General features: G+C 48.0%; 1 protein-coding gene across 1 annotated transcript; it reads right to left on the bottom strand.

The window, feature by feature from the left end:
* Positions 1 to 480: 480 nt before the first annotated feature.
* LOC142494800 (keratin, type II cytoskeletal cochleal-like) lies at positions 481 to 5,550 on the bottom strand. Its single transcript, XM_075599273.1, has 9 exons — positions 5,070 to 5,550; positions 4,191 to 4,399; positions 3,818 to 3,878; positions 3,144 to 3,239; positions 2,447 to 2,611; positions 2,205 to 2,330; positions 1,588 to 1,808; positions 1,288 to 1,316; positions 481 to 884 (listed from the first exon to the last, which is right to left on the bottom strand). The coding sequence occupies exons 1-9, from the start codon at positions 5,487 to 5,489 to the stop codon at positions 697 to 699; spliced, it is 1,515 nt and encodes a 504-aa protein (XP_075455388.1). The 5' UTR covers positions 5,490 to 5,550; the 3' UTR covers positions 481 to 696.
* Between the last annotated feature and the right edge of the window lie 13,394 nt (positions 5,551 to 18,944).

Below are 18,944 nucleotides of genomic sequence, written 5' to 3'. Positions count from 1 at the left end.
TAACCGTCCCCTTTACATGTTTGAGGGCATGTGTCCCAACAAGAAATATATATTGAGTATTGATAATACTAAGCGCTGATGAAAGCTTCTTGGAAGGTGGATGGGAGCAGGCAGTATTGATGTTATTGCCTCAGTCCCACTAGTGATAAAACTTGAAACCAACTATGAGATTGCAACAGTGTTAGAAATGCCCTCATTTGAAATAGTACTGTGTGCAATTAAGATGTATGCTAATATAGTGGGCTGTCTTAGGAGAGAAAGTAAATGAAGTCATCTTCCCAAGACCAGTGCCCAGTGCAAAAAACTAAAAGTACAGTCCAGGAACTGAAATACGACAAAGATTTCTGCAGAATGGAATTTCTTAAAGGAACAGTCAACCAAATCCTTTCATCTGTACAGAATGTGTTCCTAGTCACAAGTCTGTAATAATTATTACTTTTCCAGTTATGAACATACACCAGGAAATAAGTGTGTGAAACATTGGTGATAAACAGCAGTTTATTGAAGAGACAGAGAAACAGAAAAGCCGCGATGATTACATTTACATTATGTGCCAGTAAAGTATTCAGCAGAGCCCGCTGTGTCATGTAATATAGATACAAGCAGAGCCATTAAATAGAGACACATTTAGCTATATAGAAGATTTCCTGCACTGGGGCAGCAATGGCAGGTAAATAATGAGCCCGGCAGTTACTGTCAGTGCTTGGAAGCGATGCCCCCAGTGTAACAGCTGTATCCAGGCCCTGAGCAATGGCTGCTTTTGGAGACATGGCTGATGCTTCTTCCGCTGCCTGAGCTACATCCGCTCTTATGGTGATGTCCACTTCCACCGTGGGACATTCCCCCAGCGCAGTGTTTTCCCCCAGTGCTAGAGTGTAGCACGGCTGTAAGAAATGTAACGTACGTGTCACTTAGTAACCGTGTGATTGGGAATGTGTGTGACATAACCGTAACATATTATTATTATTATTATAATTACAGTGACGGGTATTCATGCTTAAGGACAGTTTGTTCTTGCTTATGCCACAAATTAATTAAATGGGAGTCAGTGAGCTATTACACTTCTTTACTTCTAATAATAGGAAGTTAGATTTTAGTAATGGGTTAATAGAAGAAAACAGAATGTAAATGTCTTTCTAATTCAGTTATTGTGCGTATAAAAGAGTGTAACAGAAATGACAAATTAGAAGACTATGGAAAAGTTAAGAGGCCAAACTTATCCCCAAGTTTAGGAATAATCTTACACCCCCTTAGCACATATACACAAGAAAACATTGAGTCACTTACAGATGTTAACAGAGCCGTCTTTACCCAACCTGAAACAAACATAATTATTAGTAGGAATATTGGTCCATGAAGATAAAACATTATGATGTGTGTCTTCTGTTGTAGATGAGTGAATGTTTATTAAAGTGTTTTATCCCATTTCCCAGGCATGTTTAGGCTTGTATTTAATAGTACACAATGTATATAATTGGGGAGATTGGCAGCAGGGGGGTATTACAATATAATGTATGAGACGGGTGTAAGTTCTTTCTATGCTCACAGTAAGAGGAATAAAGGGGTGTGTATAGATATTACATTTACCTGCACTCTTCTCCCTCCAACATTTTTTTATAAGTTGCAATCTCAATATCCAGAGCCAGCTTCACATTCATCAGCTCCTGGTATTCCCGCAGCTGGCAAGCCATGTCCTGCTTAGCTTTCTGCAGAGCATTCTCCAGCTCAGACAGTTTATTCTTGGCATCTCTGACAGCCGCCTCTCCCCGTCCCTCAGCGTCACTTATAGCGGCTTCCAGTGCAGCACGCTGGGGAACACGTGGTGAAAATGGCAGAAAATCAAACCAAGTTTCTAATTACTAGTTACTCCAAACGTCTCTCGGTTACACGTACAGATGTAGCCAGAGTAACTGTTTATTTGAACGTTACACAAATCTCTAGTAAAATATCAACCAAAAATGAAGATTTAAACAAAAAGTTAAATTTAAAATGAGATCGGCACAGCATCAACTATCAGGTCATATGATTTCTGTTTTTTTCCTTTAACATATTATTGAATAATATACATTTTCTTCACATTCAACTATTGCTAATAAAAGGTAATAATACAGCTAGATCGCTTTATAAGAAACATTAAAGAAATATTTTATCTGCATCTGTAAAGCTATTAGTGCGTGTGCCTGTGTAATATGTGTGTGTGTTACCTGCACTTTCACACTCTCTATCTCTCCCTTAAGCCTCTGAATTGCTCGGTTGAGGTCAGCGATCTCATTCCTGGTGTTCTGCAGATCATTCCCATTTCTCCCGGCAGTCATGCTCAGCTCCTCAAACTGGAGATAAAACAGGACTGGTTATAGATATGGAAATTATATCACAGGATTTTGTGCACCCGATGTGCATGAGGATTGGTTTTAGTTGTGATGTTATCTGCCTGTAATAGACTCACCCTTGTTTGGTACATGGATTCTGCTTCAGCTCTGCTCCTGTTAGCAATGTCCTCATATTGAGCTCTGACCTCAGCAATGATACCGCCCATGTCCAGGTCCCGGCTGTTATCCATGGAGACAATGACTGAGGTATCTGAGATCTGGGCCTGAAGCTGAGATATTTCCTGTAACGTAGACACATGATAATATTGTGTATATAAGATTAGAGATGGGAGAACCTGACAAGAGTCACTTTGCTGCTGTTCCCATCAAACGTTCCATAAATGTAATCAAACTTCTAGCAAGTTCCATCGCGTTCGAACAATTTGTCATTGTAAAATGTAATCAAATTACAATAAATAGTAAGTTCCATCTAGTTCGATACATTCTTCATGCAACAACATTCTCACTCAAACCGATGGTATTTTCTCCTTTTATAAACCTCGTGCGGTGTTATTGCGCGGTGTTATTGTGCGGTGTTATTGCGCTGGGTTTGGGACAGGTTTGTAGCTGGGAGACTTTGATAAATATACCCCTATGGGGGTCATTCATTAAACTGCGATAGTGCCGATCGGGGAACTATCGCACAGAAAATCTTATTGCATTCTGTTGGAATTTCCATGTGTTAATTGCGTCGATCAGCAATATCTCATTATAATCAATAACCTCCTCTGTCCGTTAAACAAGAAAGTAACAGAAACGTGTGAGAGGTTTTACCGCATCAAACAGAACTCGCAGGAAGTTGATCTCATCAGTCAGGGAATCCGCCTTAACCTGCAGCTCCGCTTTGTTCATAAAAGCAGCATCAACATCCTACAGGGAAGAGACGTGTGAAATGGGGACATGCGTGTGTGTGTGTGTGTGTGTGTTTGTGTGTGTGTGTGTGTGTGTGTGTGTGTGCGTGCGTGCGTGCGTGCGTGCGTGCGTGCGTGTGTGTGTGTGTGTGTGTGTGTGTGTGTGTGTGTGTGTGTGTGTGTGTGTGTAAATGTGCGTGTGTGTATATACAGTATGTGTGTCTATATATGTGTGGGTATGTGTGTACGCGTGTGTGTGTGTGTGTGTGTTTGTATGTGTGTCTTTATATGTGTGTGTGTATGTGTGTGTATCTGTGTGTATGTGTGTGTGTGTGTGTGTGTGTGTGTGTGTGTTTGTGTGTGTGTGTGTGTGTGTGTGTGTGTGTGTGTGTGTGTGTGTGTGTGTGTGTGTGTGTGTGTGTGTGTGTGTGTGTGTGTGTGTGTGTGTGTGTGTGTGTGTGTGTGTGTGTGTGTGTGTGTGTATCTGTGTGTATGTGTGTGAGTGTGTGTGTGTGTGTACAGTTTTTTGTACAATTTGTATTTAGTTTCAAATAATGCATTTCAGCTTAATCGTGACAAATCTCCCTATTGCCTTACCCTCTTTAGCCCAACAAATTCATTCTCTGCAGCGATGCGCCTGCTGTTTTCTTCCTCATATCTGGGGAATTACAGGTTAGATTTTATCACATTGCAGGCTGTCTTTTCCTTCGGGAGGAACATTGTTTTATTATTATTATTTCCGTTATATTATGTATAGTTTTATTAAACACTGTGGTGCATAAATAATTCAGCTGAAGAAGTTGGAAGATGCGGTGTACAACCAATTCGCAGAAAGACACTACGAGAGGTGAACTCCAATAAAAATATAAAGATTTACTTAGCGATATTCAATAAACGGACGTACAAAAAACACCTACACGTTATCAATGTGTTAATAAATCTCCCATACTGAGGGTAAGTTAGTACTTACCTTCTCTTCATGTCTTCTGCGGTCTCCTCCATACTGTTCCTTTCTGCATCCAGGCGCGCTCTCTCACATGTTAGACTCTCCAGCTGTCTCCTGAGGTTACTGATAAAAGCCTCAAAGAGAGGTTCCATTTGACACCTCGCAGTGTTCTGATCCTGTAACAAAGCCCACTTGGTCTCAAGCATTTTATTCTGTTGCTCCAGAAATCGCACCTAAAGCAAGTAGGAGAAACAATAATAATCAAAAAAACATTCTCAGCAAAATATTCTGCAGTTTGCCTGGAAGATGCAGAAATAATGTTTTGTTTTAGCACCTAAGACAATGGGTTCTGTTACATATAAATGGGCTAAGAATACTGTATACTATTTAAGCCCTAACTGCCTCTGTAATTGTGTTACTTTGTATATTTCCGCATATGTTTGAGTTTAACACTGCAGCCAAGTAAGAAACATGCATCAAATGTGTGACACTGTCACTGGGTGGGAACCGCTGAGAAAGTGACACATACAGTTCTTACTTACTGAGCAGTGTTATTCTATAAGGTCCCTTCTGGTGCTGTCTTACGGAATAACACCACTTAGTGAATATGGGCCAGTATCGTCAGTAAGAGTCACACACCACAGTCTGTGCCACGTTTGATTAATGACACCGTCCCACTAAGTTACAGAAATATGAAGTGACCTTACAGGATATACTGCAGCAACGTGAATGTTTTGACCCCACAGATTATTTCTCATATAACCGTCAGTAACTATTTATCTCCCTGTTGCACGTTGTGTCACACTGATTTCATGCTACACGTTCTCTAACCAGAGTTATTAGGACATACAGTATACATGCTACCGTCTGTCCCCATATATGTGCGATGTAACATGATCTTACCTTGTCAATGAAGGAGGCAAATTTGTTATTGAGACCCTTGATTTGATTCTTCTCATCAGTCCTCATTCTCTGGATGTTTGGGTCAATCTCCAAGTTGAGTGGTGACAGGAGACCTTGGTTCACGGTAACAGGGGTGATGCCTCCAGAGCAAAATGATCCCCCAATGCCATATCCACTACCAGATCCATATCCGTGTCCACTTCTCCCTGAATGGCAACTTCCACCTGAGATCTTATGTCCCCTGGAGCCCGCACTACAGGCACTTTTACTGCTAAAGCCAGACTTTGCCTGGTGACAAGAAGTGACTTTGTTAGAAGAATATGAGCAGATGCTGTGGGTGCTGCCATGCTTAGGTAATACAGCTGAGTGTGAGCTGGAGTGCTGGGGCCCAGAGCTGCAGTGGGTAGATTGATGAGGCATGCTGCTTCCTCTATAGGGGGCGATATAGAGATAATAGGAGGTGCAGTCTGCACAGCAGGTGTAAAGTAGTCCTTTTCTTTTAGAACAGATACAGTATCTGCCCCTTTTATACTGGAAGTGGGTGTTGCCGCTCACGTAAAAGACCATTGTTATGATTGATGTTTGGTGGCATCATTTCCTCCTACTTTCATAGGGTACAATAACCCAGCCACATTATCAAAGCAGCAACGCTTTTACTAGTGGCTACCTATTTCCCCATAAAACATTGCATTAAATGTCTCATTTACAGAAACAATGTATGAGAGATTATAGAAAGAAGCCTCTGTGATAACATATAAATCAGTAATTATAATATGAATTGTCTTATTTAACATTTCTGCTGTGTTTTACTTCCGCAAAAGTTCCTAATTTTCATGTGAAACCTCTTTGTGACAATGTATCAGGTCCTTTGCCCTGTGATTCCCATTTATAGAATGTCAGTAGGAGGAGTCACTGAGGAGTTATATGACGCGCGTATTATAATGTATTGTATCTATTCTGTGTTTCTGTGTCATTTATTCACCTTTTACTAGCATCAAAATAATCTGCAAGGCCTGAGAGGACAGGATCAGTGACAGGGGGTAGATACAATGCTGGTGCCTTGGGCCCAGTGGGACATGTGGTCCGGGACACAGATCTGCAGTTCTTCAGCCCTCTGACTCTGCGGAACCTTCTCCCTGAGGGCCCTGGGTCGGCCGCACACATTTTCCCTGAGTTATTTCTCTCCCCTCTTCTCCCCTTGGTGAGAGGATGGATGGATCTGATACCTGTATGTCATGTGTAGAGAGGGGCGAATGTGTCAATATTCAACCCAGGATTTATTCGTGGATTTTTTTTACAATTTTCGGTTCACTGATGAATGCAAAGAAGTAAAAAAATGAGAGGAGACTATAATCAGAGAGAAGTGCTATACCATATACAGTATATCCACATATATCCTCTCAAACACACATCCCCTCAAACATGGGCTAGCCCCGGGAAGCCAACGAAATGGCATCCCGAAGTCAGGTGTTTTATTTCATTTTAATTGCGTTCCCAGTATACAGTATGTACAGCTGTCGGCACAGTGAATATCTTTGTTGATGGACACAGTGAGGTTACAGAGCAGTTAATAATATTGTAATATTAACATGCCTTTTACACACAAATATTTGTATTGTTCTGTGCCTGTTATAGGGTTCACGCTAAGATCATTCAAATTTTCTTAAAGGAGAAGAAAATGTGTTAACACCGTTGAAACATTTTTAGGCAATTAGAGTCACTACCATGTTGCATTCACAAATATATATATTTTTAAAACTTTGTTCTTATGTGAAACACACACTGTACTGTGTGCACGTTCAGGGAGATGCATATGTACTTTGTGTGCTTTACGTACTGCACGTACTGAATGTGTTTCACAGCAAAACACATGTACTGTATACGTGTTACAGCAAAACACATGTACTGTATGTGTGTTACAGCAAAACACATGTACTGTATATGTGTTACAGCAAAACACATGTACTGTATACGTGTTACAGCAAAACACATGTACTGTATGTGTGTTACAGCAAAACACATGTACTGTATGTGTGTTACAGCAAAACACATGTACTGTATACGTGTTACAGCAAAACACGTGTACTGTATGCGTGTTACAGCTGGTGGAACAGGTGTTGACTCCTGCATGTTAGATCACATTTCAGAGATTTCCTTGATGATCTACTGTGATGCATTTACTTTTTGGTAGTGTCAGTGAGGAGCCCACACACCACGTACTTTCACGAAGAGAGACGCCCCCCCCTCCCCCCCCCCCCCCATCCCCGGACTGGGGTAAACAGGTTATAATACACTGCTGAATAAGTGTAAAAGATTAACATAAACAGCTAAGAACGCCTTATCTTTGGTGCTGGTTGTGAGTTCCAGCTGTTCCGAGGCAATCCTACTAGGATTCTTAGCAGGTTTCTGAGCACTGAGCAGAAAAATAAAGACGCAGTTAAGTGAATGCAAACAAATAAAATAAAGAAAGTGTGTGCAGAGCTAAAAAGTGAAATGTTTGTCAATATCCGCAAACCACGTGTACCAGAAGTAATATCTGTCCCTGTCTCTGATGGTTTATATCAAGATTGCAAATATGTAGTCAAAGATTTGTGTTATTAACTATTTTACTTGTTTAGGCCTCAGAATCAGCAGCTGGAATGTAAGGAGAAGAATATTATCCTGATTCTGTCGGCCTAGCTGTATAATCTCAGGCATATAATGAGTTAACTTTTCTTGCTTTTTGCTAAAATGTTTACGATGGCTAAACTGTGCTTACATAGTCTGAATATATAAAGAAATACCGGCATACACCGGTTTAAGGACACTCACTTTAAGTACACTCGCGAGTAAGGACATATCATCCAATAGGCAAACGGCAGCTCGCGCATGCGCCTGTCAGCACGTCCTGAACAGCAATACCGGCTCCTTACCTGTACCGAAGCTGTGCGCAAGCGGGGAGACTATAGAGTCTGTTACATACGCGTTATTTACATCAGTTGTGCACATATATGACGAATGCAGAACAGTGCATGCATTGATAAGTGGGAAAAGGGTCGTACTTGACTTTAAGTACATTTTCACTTTACATACTGATGCAGCGGCCATTATTCGAACGCGCCTCGAACCAGTTTTCGTGTTGACCGCTGTATTCCATTCGGCATTTTCTCATTTTATAACTATTCATGCCGCGTTCGCGCAATCCGGCACCGGGCAACCGGACGCGGTAGATCTGTTTAATTTATGGTTTATTGTTTCTTTGGATGCAATTCTTCTCGTATCCGCCATGTGGCAGAGTTAATGAATTAGAATTTGGGTGCTATTCTTTGCGTATCCGCCAGGTGGCAGAAATGTATGCAATTAATGAATTGGATTGAATTGGAATGTGTATTTGCAACATTGCTTTGCTACTTTGTAAGGGTGCAGGTGTTTAAAACAGATACTGGTGTACATACTTACAGTGGCCCATTGTGAATTGACCTTGTTTTTTCGAAGACGTTATCAAATTAGACGTTCTTAATAAAAAGCATTAAAATACTCAATGTGTGCCTTTTTTTTAACATTCTTTCCCCGCACAATTGCTGAGTGGACATTATGGCTACACCACAGACGTATAAAAAACCTGACTGTAGTTATGCGTTTTTAATATATTCAGCGATTAATGCTGCAGCAGAAAAGATGGCGACTGTATCTGAAATATATGAATATTTAATATCGAACTACGATTTTTTACAAGTTTTCACCTGACGTTCATGGGTGGAAGCGTGCGATAAGAAAAACCTTAAGTAACGATCAGTGTTTTTTTTCGTATTGCCCCTCCTGCCAGAGAGATTTGGGGTATTGGGGTGTCATGCCAGAATTTCACAGTATGTTTGATCATGGCAATCTCAAAAGAAGAAAAGTGTGGTTTAACCCATACAAGATTTGTCAATCCCAATCCAGCAATGTGCCGGCAACAGCACCACCGGCACCGGTGTCCGGTCCGACCGTCAGTGATAACCTTGTGAACGGCAATCCTTTGTACTGTTACCTGTCCCCACCAGAATATCTGGAAAATTTCCAGCCTGAGCATGATTTCGCGTTCAGGTACCAGCAAGCTTGCATGTACCAGAACCAGTACCAAAATGTTTTCCAGCATCATCAGCTGTCAGCTACAAGTGTAGCAGGCCAGCTGTCACCTGTCAACTATAATGCAGACATGAGGAGTCACAGTGAGTCATCCCCACCCATTTGGCAAAGCTTATAAAGAAGGTACAGTATACAGTAATGTATTACACTGTATTACACTGTACTACAGTATAATGTACATGATAGTCTTAAGTTTTTAGCTGCACTTCAAGCTGCCGTGTGTCAAAAACAAAATTTATTTTTAAAACAATACAGTAGTACTGTATGTATTTTACAGTACATTACTGTACTAGTACTACTATACTTATGTGCATCAATACAATACAGTACTTTACTGTATGCGAGTTGAGGGGATGTTTCTCTGTTGAGTGCACTTTGAAGAATGATTTGATTGGCTGCTGAAGTACGTGACGCTGCTGCAGCTTACAAATGTAGGGAGATGGTGGGGCTCAAGAGTCAGAGCCAATCAGAAGTTTGTTCTCATCGTCCACAACGGTTGAACGGCTGCTTTAATTCCCAATGAATTTAATTCCCAACTTGACGCATGCGCAATACCAATACTAATAGCATATTTTTTTGTTTTTCCCCAGAAACGAAACTTTGTCATCCAGCACAAGAAGACAAAAGAAGGGATTTGGATGGACCTCTAATATCGCTACTTTTAAAAGTTGCTTTCGCATTGTTTGCCAAGTGGGCAAACATTTAGTGACAGTGCCATTTTTATCTATCTATAGAACAATTGTGAGCTTTATAGTAAACCTTATACTGTACAGTACTGTATGCTGCTGTTTTAATATTAAATTATTTTTTTACATTGTACAGTACTGTCATCACCACTACTGTTTTACAGTACGTTGCATTGCACAACTTTTCTTATAAACACCAAAAATAAAAATGTATATCTTTTATTCCATACTGTATGAATTAATTTTTTTTTTTTAATAACCGAGAAATGCCCTTTCTTTCCATACTGTACTGTATGTGAAGTGCGATGCTTGGTTGAACTGTTCATAAGAATTTCAGGTCTGCAATAGGGGGTCGGTCATACAGTAAAATACTTTTATTTTTTAATGCATACAGTAATACAAAAAAAAAAGCTGTGTGTGCTGTGCACGCGCATAGTAAGTGAAACTTCTTTGACTTTTGTCACAGAAATTGTATTTGTGTTGGTGTTGGTGATGTTTTAATTAAAAATCAAAATACAATCTCAATGACAAAACGCAAATAAATTTGACTTAGAATGCGCGTGCTCGGCACACATCCCCTGTATTAGCTATTTGCACTAAGTGTGAATTCCGCGTGTGACAGTGTGCGTGTGACTGAGAGTGTGCGTGTGACTGAGAGTGTGTGTGTGACTGAGAGTGTGCGTGTGACTGAGAGTGTGCGTGTGACTGAGAGTGTGCGTGTGACTGAGTGTGCGTGTGACTGAGAGTGTGCGCGTGTGACTGAGAGTGTGCGCGTGTGACTGAGAGTGTGCGCGTGTGACTGAGAGTGTGCGCGTGTGACTGAGAGTGTGCGCGTGTGACTGAGAGTGCGCGTGTGACTGAGAGTGTGCGCGTGTGACAGAGTGCGCGTGTGACAGAGTGCGCGTGTGACAGAGTGCGCGTGTGACTGAGAGTGCGCGTGTGACTGAGAGTGCGTGTGTGACTGAGAGTGCGCGTGTGACTGAGAGTGCGCGTGTGACTGAGAGTGCACGTGTGACTGAGAGTGCGCGTGTGACTGAGAGTGCGCGTGTGACTGAGAGTGCGCGTGTGACTGAGAGTGCGCGTGTGACTGAGAGTGCGCGTGTGACTGAGAGTGTGCGTGTGACTGAGCGTGTGCGTGTGACTGTGCGTGTGACTATGCGTGTGACTGTGCGTGTGACTATGCGTGTGCGTGTGACTGTGCGTGTGCGTCTGACTGTGAGTGTGACTGAGTGTGCGTGTGACTGTGAGTGTGTGTGGGTGTCTGGGGGGTCAGTGTGTGGGGGTCTGGGGGGGTCAGTCAGTGTGTGTGGGGCTCTGGGGGGGTCAGTGTGTGTGGGGGTCTGGGGGGGTCAGGCAGTGTGTGTGGGGGTCTGGGGGGGTCAGGCAGTGTGTGTGGGGGTCTGTCAGTGTGTGTGGGGGTCTGGGGGGTTCAGTCAGTGTGTGTGGGGGTCTGGGGGGTTCAGTCAGTGTGTGTGGGGGTCTGGGGGGTTCAGTCAGTGTGTGTGGGGGTCTAGGGGGGTTAGTCAGTGTGTGTGGGGGCCTGGGGGGGTCAGTCAGTGTGTGGGGGGGTCTGGGGGTTCAGGCAGTGTGTGTGGGGGTCTGGGGGGGTCAGTCAGTGTGTGTGGGGGTCTGGGGGGTTCAGTCAGTGTGTGTGGGTCTCTGGGGGGTCAGTCAGTGTGTGTGGGGGTCTGGGGTGGTCAGTCAGTGTGTTTGGGGGTCTGGGGGGGTCAGTCAGTGTGTGTGGGGGTCTGGGGGGGTCAGGCAGTGTGTGTGGGGGTCTGTCAGTGTGTGTGGGGGTCTGGGGGGTTCAGTCAGTGTGTGTGGGGGTCTGGGGGGTTCAGTCAGTGTGTGTGGGGGTCTGGGGGGTTAGTCAGTGTGTGTGGGGTCTGGGGGGGTCAGTCAGTGTGTGTGGGGGTCTGGGGGGGTCAGTCAGTGTGTGTGGGGGTCTGAGGGGTTCAGTCAGTGTGTGTGGGGGTCTGGGGTGGTCAGTCAGTGTGTTTGGGGGTCTGGGGGGTCAGTCAGTGTGTGTGGGGGTCTGGGGGGGGTCAGTCAGTGTGTGTGGGGGTCTGGGGGGGTCAGTCAGTGTGTGTGGGGGTCTGGGGGGGTCAGTCAGTGTGTGTGGGTCTCTGGGGGGTCAGTCAGTGTGTGTGGGGGTCTGGGGTGGTCAGTCAGTATGTGTGGGGGTCTGGGGGGGTCAGTCAGTATGTGTGGGGGTCTGGGGGGGTCAGTCAGTGTGTGTGGGGGTCTGGGGGGGTCAGTCAGTGTGTGTGGGGGTCTGGGGGGATCTGTCAGTGTGTGGGGGGGTCCGGGGGGGGGGGTCAGTCAGTGTGTGGGGGGGTCCGTCAGTGTGTGGGGGTCTGGGGGGGTCAGGCAGTGTGTGTGGGGGTCTGTCAGTGTGTGTGGGGGTCTGGGGGGTTCAGTCAGTGTGTGTGGGGGTCTGGGGTGGTCAGTCAGTATGTGTGGGGGTCTGGGGGGGTCAGTCAGTGTGTGTGGGGGTCTGGGGGGGTCAGTCAGTGTGTGTGGGGGTCTGGGGGGGTCAGTCAGTGTGTGTGGGGGTCTGGGGGGATCTGTCAGTGTGTGGGGGGGTCCGGGGGGGGGTCAGTCAGTGTGTGGGGGGGTCCGTCAGTGTGTGGGGGTCTGGGGGGGTCAGGCAGTGGGTCTGGGGTGGTCAGTCAGTGTGTGTGGGGGTCTGGGGGGGTCAGGCAGTGTGTGTGGGGGTCTGTCAGTGTGTGTGGGGGTCTGGGGGGTTCAGTCAGTGTGTGTGGGGGTCTGGGGGGTTCAGTCAGTGTGTGTGGGGGTCTGGGGGGTTAGTCAGTGTGTGTGGGGGTCTGGGGGGGTCAGTCAGTGTGTGTGGGGGTCTGGGGGGGTCAGTCAGTGTGTGTGGGGGTCTGGGGGGTTCAGTCAGTGTGTGTGGGTCTCTGGGGGGTCAGTCAGTGTGTGTGGGGGTCTGGGGTGGTCAGTCAGTGTGTTTGGGGGTCTGGGGGGTCAGTCAGTGTGTGTGGGGGTCTGGGGGGGGGGTCAGTCAGTGTGTGTGGGGGTCTGGGGGGGTCATTCAGTGTGTGTGGGTCTCTGGGGGGTCAGTCAGTGTGTGTGGGGGTCTGGGGTGGTCAGTCAGTATGTGTGGGGGTCTGGGGGGGTCAGTCAGTGTGTGTGGGGGTCTGGGGGGGTCAGTCAGTGTGTGTGGGGGTCTGGGGGGGTCAGTCAGTGTGTGTGGGGGTCTGGGGGGATCTGTCAGTGTGTGGGGGGGTCCGGGGGGGGGGTCAGTCAGTGTGTGGGGGGGTCCGTCAGTGTGTGGGGGGTCCGGGGGGGTCCGGGGGGGGGGTCCGCGCGGGTTGCGCCCGGGTTTTTGTACCACCGCTTCCTGGGGGGGCCGCAAACGCCCGCGTCACTGGAGGGCTGAATGGCGCCGCTGCCAGCCGCTTCTGCGCATGCGCGGCATGGCAGCGGTAGTGGAAGTTAGGCGGGCACATGTGTGGGCTGGGAGGGAGGTCCCATTCGGGTTAGGAAAGGGGGGGGCTGTCCCGGTCGGGCGGCTGTCCCGGTCGGGCGGTCTCTGCTGTCCCGGTCGGGCGGTCTCTGCTGTCCCGGGCAGCAGACGGGGAACGGCAACACATGTTTACAGCCGTGGCAGCGGGCGGGAAACGGCGCCGCTGCCAACCGCTTCTGCGCATGCGTGGCTTTGCTCCAGTCCCCATGATTACTGAGCATGCGCGGCTTGGCAGCGGATGTGCGGGGGGAATGGCGGCCGTTAGGAGCGGGCCATGTGGGGGGAGCAGCGGCCGTTAGGAGCGGCGCCGGCGGCTATCGCCGCCGCCGCCGCATCTGATTTGTGGAGCGGGTGTGATGTCAGTGTTGGGGTCGGGCTGAGCCAGAACACAGCCCGGCCTCAACTGCCAGCACTGACGTCACATCCGTTTCATTTCTGTCTCCACAATTCTTTTTTGCCCCATCACGAATGAGGTGCCACTAAGGAAGTTTCACTTCAAAAACAGTTGCTGTGGTATTTCTCTTCGTTATGGCATTGCGAGATGGGGGGGGGAGAGAGGGGGTTGCAGCTCTGAAAATACGGTAGAAAGAAACAAGTACTGGTAATTACTGGTAAAAATGATTAAACAATAACAACATTTCAAAAAATTTGTAAAAAAAAAAAACACATGTTATCCCCCCCAACATGATTTCTATACAGTTACTGTACTGGAACACTGAGAGAGGGTGGGAGAGGGGGGTTTGTGTAAGATATAGGCTTGTTTGTACTTACAGTAAACACAGTACTGTAATATTACACCCCCCCCCCCCTCCTCTTCCTTTTTTTCACTGCAGCTGCTGAAAATCCTGTATACTGTAAATAAACAGACATGGTTAGTTTGATTTAATAAAACACATGTTTTTTTTTTTGCACAAACGAATTTCTATACTGTACAGTAACATTCTTACCTGTGCCTGATTGACAGAAATAAATGATTAGACAATATAAGTATTTCAATTTTTTTTTAAAAACACAATTTTTTTTTGCACAAACGAATTTCTATACAGTAACATACTTACCTGTGCCTGATTGACAGAAATAAATGATTACACAATATCAATATTTCAAAACCATAAAAAAACAAACAGAAAATGATTAAACACATTAAACAATAAAACAAAGCTAATTTTTTTTGGGGGGGGGGGGTGAACAACTTTTGCACTACTGTAGAGTTTGGGAAAAGTCGTTAGCAAGAGGGATGCCACTCCAAGCATGAGCCCTTGTATGCCTTAACAGGCCATTTATAGTGTCTCTCACAGCTCTCATAACTGTAGGGATAACACGGAAATAACGCTCCAATTCATTCAAAATGTTATTTCTTAAATTTGCTGGCAGAGCCCTCTTTCTTTTATTTCCTTCATAATTTACATTGTGGGTCCAATCGCTGTACATCTCAAAACTGACGTGGTGTTTAAATATTGCTAGGGCAAATTTCTGGGCTACCCCAGCACATCCTGTCCTGTATTTCTCCCGATCGTGCTGGATCAGGTCGGTCAAGATGATGTCCGGCATCGTTGGAAGCCTGGGTGCTGGTGTACTTCTGGCAGCGGGCGAGGGTAGGCGGTGTGGGAGGATGCTTTCCTCCGGTTGTGGCCTTACCGGGGTTGTCACCTCGTCCTCAAAGTCATACAGGCACACGTATTCTGATGGATGGGGTGAATGTGAGGTCCTTGGTGAGGGAAGCGTGAAGGTCACGTCATGCTGGCCACCCTCCTGCTCCTGCGTTGGACAGACAGGGACAGGAACTCGCAGGAAAGAATACATCCCCACAATCTTCCTTTCCATCTTCTCCATGTTCCTTTCCATCTTCTCCATGTTACTTTCCATTTTCTCCATGCAAAATATCCATACTCAACATGGTCTCCAAAAGAAGATCAACCTTTTGCTCCGTGCTGTAGACATCTGCGTAGGTGGGTGGTGGAGAAGGTGACCAGGGGGTTGCCAGGAGAGCAGCAGCGTCGAGGATGGGTTGTGGAGCATGTAAGCCAGGGGTTGACAGGAGAGCAGCAGCGTAGAGGATGGGTTGTGGATCTGATCGGCAGGGGGTTGACAGGAGAGCATCAGCATCGAGGATGGGTTGTGGATCTGGTCGGCAGGGGGTTGACAGGAGAGCATCAGCGTCGAGGATGGGTTGTGGATCTGGTCGGCAGGGGGTTGACAGGAGAGCATCAGCGTCGAGGATGGGTTGTGGATCTGGTCGGCAGGGGGTTGACAGGAGAGCAGCAGCGTTGAGGATGGGTTGTGGAGCAGGTCGGCAGGGGGTTGACAGGAAAGCAGCAGCGTCGAGGATGGGTTGTGAAGCAGGTGAGCGGGGGGGTGCAAGGAGAGAATCAGGATTCCACTTGACTTGCATAGTGCTAAGTGCGACGATCTTCTTCTTTACAAAATAAAGCCCAGGGGTCTTAACCTTTGGAGCCTTCAGAACATTTTCTTTATTCTGCTTTGGCCGGCACGGCAGAAGAAAGCTGGTTCCTGCGTCTGTAGAATCGGGGGCGATCCATGGAAATAGATGGACGAATGCACAATGCAGTATCTGGACAAGAGCAAGTTCAGATGGAGATCAGTGTGTGAGAGTCTATGCAATTTGTCTCACCTTTTATTTAATTTTTTTCGCGGGCATGGACACGAGGTGCAGGTGTTAAAAGTGGGCGGACTGTGTACTAATCCTGTCGAGTGACGTTGAGGCACATTAAATTAAAGTATAAATACACCATCCATTTTGTGTATTCAATGCACATTCAATACACATCGAATTCACATCGAATTGCTCTGTGTGTGCTTGCAATTTTTTTCTATCAGCAGCGATCCCAAAGAAAAGGATTTCAAAAGATCTCAGCTTGGGGGCGTGTCTATGACGTCAACCAGGACAGTCGGGTAGAGGGAGAGCTCTGGAGACCCCTCTGTATAATCACTGAATTTATACCTCTCCACCTGGCCAAAAACACCCCAAAAAGACTATAATCTCTCCGTGAAACCGCAGGGATGGCGAATAGGGGAAAAAGTCAGCAGCCCCAAGGGGTTGGAAGGTACTTTCCCCCTGCTAAACAATCTGCTGAAGTGGGAGGCAGGCGGCAAGATGGCGCCCAGACAACAGGTGCACAAGGCACACAAGGCCTCACTAGCCAGGCGAGCCCCGCTGAGACCCCCCCCTCGCCGGATGGCAGAATAACAAAGGAGTTTTTAGAGGAGCTCCATGCTAAGCTCCAAAGATCACTGGAGACAAATATCAAAGAGGCAGTGGCTGAGATAAAGCACGATATTCAGGGCCTACAAGAGAGAACCACAACCCTGGAAGCCAGGCTGGATGAAGCCCTCCACCATCAATCAGAGGCGGACGATGAGATAATCCGCTTGGGCCAGGAGATCCACTCCCTCCAGGATGGTCTGGAGGACCAGGAGAATCGGGACCGCAGGCAAAACCTGCGGATCCGCGGTATCCCTGAGGCGATAGCGCCCTCCCAGCTTAGGGCATATCTGGTGGATTTTTTCCTTACAATCTCCCCTGATCTTGACCCACGGGACCTCGAAATAGATAGGGCACATAGGGCACTGGGCCCACGTTCAGAAGACCCAAATCGCAAGCGGGACGTGATCGTGCGCCTCCACAGTTTCTCAACTAAGGATAAACTGATTGGAGCCTGCAGGGATAAGGACACGATCGCGTTCCAGAATGAGCCACTACAGGTCTATAATGACCTCTCTAAACTGACTGTAGACAGACAGAAAGCGATGCGTCCCCTGACACTCCTCCTCCGGGAAAAAAGAATAAAGTACAAATGGGGCTTCCCCTTTAAGCTGGTTATCCCCCACAAAGGAAAATTCCTGACCATCCGACAGCCCGAAGATATGGAATCCCTGGCTAGAACCCTGGGCCTCCCCGCGGAACCCTTCCACCATGCTTACCAGCCTGACAACAGACCCCGGGAACGTGACGACCACCCGGTTAGAGCCTCCGAGCGAATCGCGGAGCAGCGACAGTCCAGAGAGAGATGACGGGCGTACCCTGCACACAGGGAGACCCTCCCGGGAGATCACCGCTCCCTTTCCCATCACCACCTAAAATGGCGTCGGGAGGGTCCCCACTGCGGGCCCCTGCCAAATGAAGCTGCACCACTAACCTCTTAGCAGAGACTCCCAACAGCATCCAGAGAGGCGACCGACTACATCCCCGCTGACACCCTGAAGGAGCCACCCATCACATCGCAGGAGAACGAGGAGATGAGTCCACCCCGTGCGCAATGGATTCTTCAAAGATGGCGTCTGTAGATTCTCCATTCCGCTGCGGAACACCACGAGGCACCCTGGACGAGATCGAGACGAAGCAGACGTCATCACCGCGCGCGACCTCCAGACTCCACTCTCCGCATCACGTGGCCCCGACCCGCCGATCCAGACCAGAGTCATCGAGCGCCCAGCGCCAGAGGAGGCGACGCAACAGCCTGGTCCCCGGATAGAGCACAGGTTCCCCCCCCCCCTCAAGAGGTTTTGCCGACACTTCAGCCCCTGACGGTCCTACGGGATCTTGGCTCACCCCCCCTCGGCAGAGGGGCAGACGGTACAGGATTCCCCGGTCGCTCCCGACTGCGAGGCGCTCACGGAGGGTCTGTAACACAGTTCCCCCTATGTTATCCCCGGTTATCCCCGGTTGTTACACTGTCCTACATCCCAAGTTTGGCGGCAGGCCTTAATTGCCCCAGCGGTCATGCCCTCCAAGTTCGAAGGGCCCACACTGCACTTAAAAGGCATTCCCTTACCCCCCCCCCCACCCTCACCATTCTCCCCCCTCCTTCCCCCCTCCTATCCACCCCCCCCTCTCACCCCCTACCCAATTCCTACATCACCTCCCCCCTCTCCCCCCCGCCCCCCCTTGTCCTTGTTAACCCCCTCCACCCTACCCCCCCTCTGCACCCAACCCCCACCCCCCTACCCCCCTTCTCAACCCCCTCCCCCAACCCGCCAGCCCCCCAAGAGAGGATGCAGGCAGCCCAGCCGCAACCCTGTGACACTCACAAGTATTTCTGGACATTAAACTAACACTCTTCTGAGCAGACACAAAAGGGTGCACTAACCCTGCAGTATTGTCTCTGCCAGGTGCCTATAGCAACGAATGTTTTCTCTGTGAAATGCTTAAGGCGCAGCGAATGAGGGGGTCCCACCCCCCCCCTCCCCACCTTACCCCCCCCTCCCCACCTTACCCCCCCCTCCCCACCCTATCCCCCACCCACCCTATCCCCCCCCACCTTATCCCCCCACCTCCATTGCCCTGCCCCCCCCACCCCCGCTCCTCCCCCCATTACCCCAGGCCCTGCCCCCCCCTTTTTTTGCCCACCACTCCCCAACCACGCAAGTTTACCCCCCACCCCCCCGCCCTCCATACCCCCTCCCCACCCTTGTCCCCACCCACACCCCTCCTAGCCCCCTCAGGGCAGAACCACTTACCTACGTCCCAGGTTGTCCGAATACGCTCACAAAGATGGACCTGATCCGCGCTGCTCACAGGATCATCACACGAGGTTGCATAACACTTGGGCCACAGCGAAGGTCTGGTATCAACAC

Source organism: Ascaphus truei, chromosome 5, assembly GCF_040206685.1.
Source record: "Ascaphus truei isolate aAscTru1 chromosome 5, aAscTru1.hap1, whole genome shotgun sequence".
NCBI lineage: Eukaryota > Metazoa > Chordata > Amphibia > Anura > Ascaphidae > Ascaphus > Ascaphus truei.
This window is presented reverse-complemented; position numbering and strand designations above follow the sequence as displayed.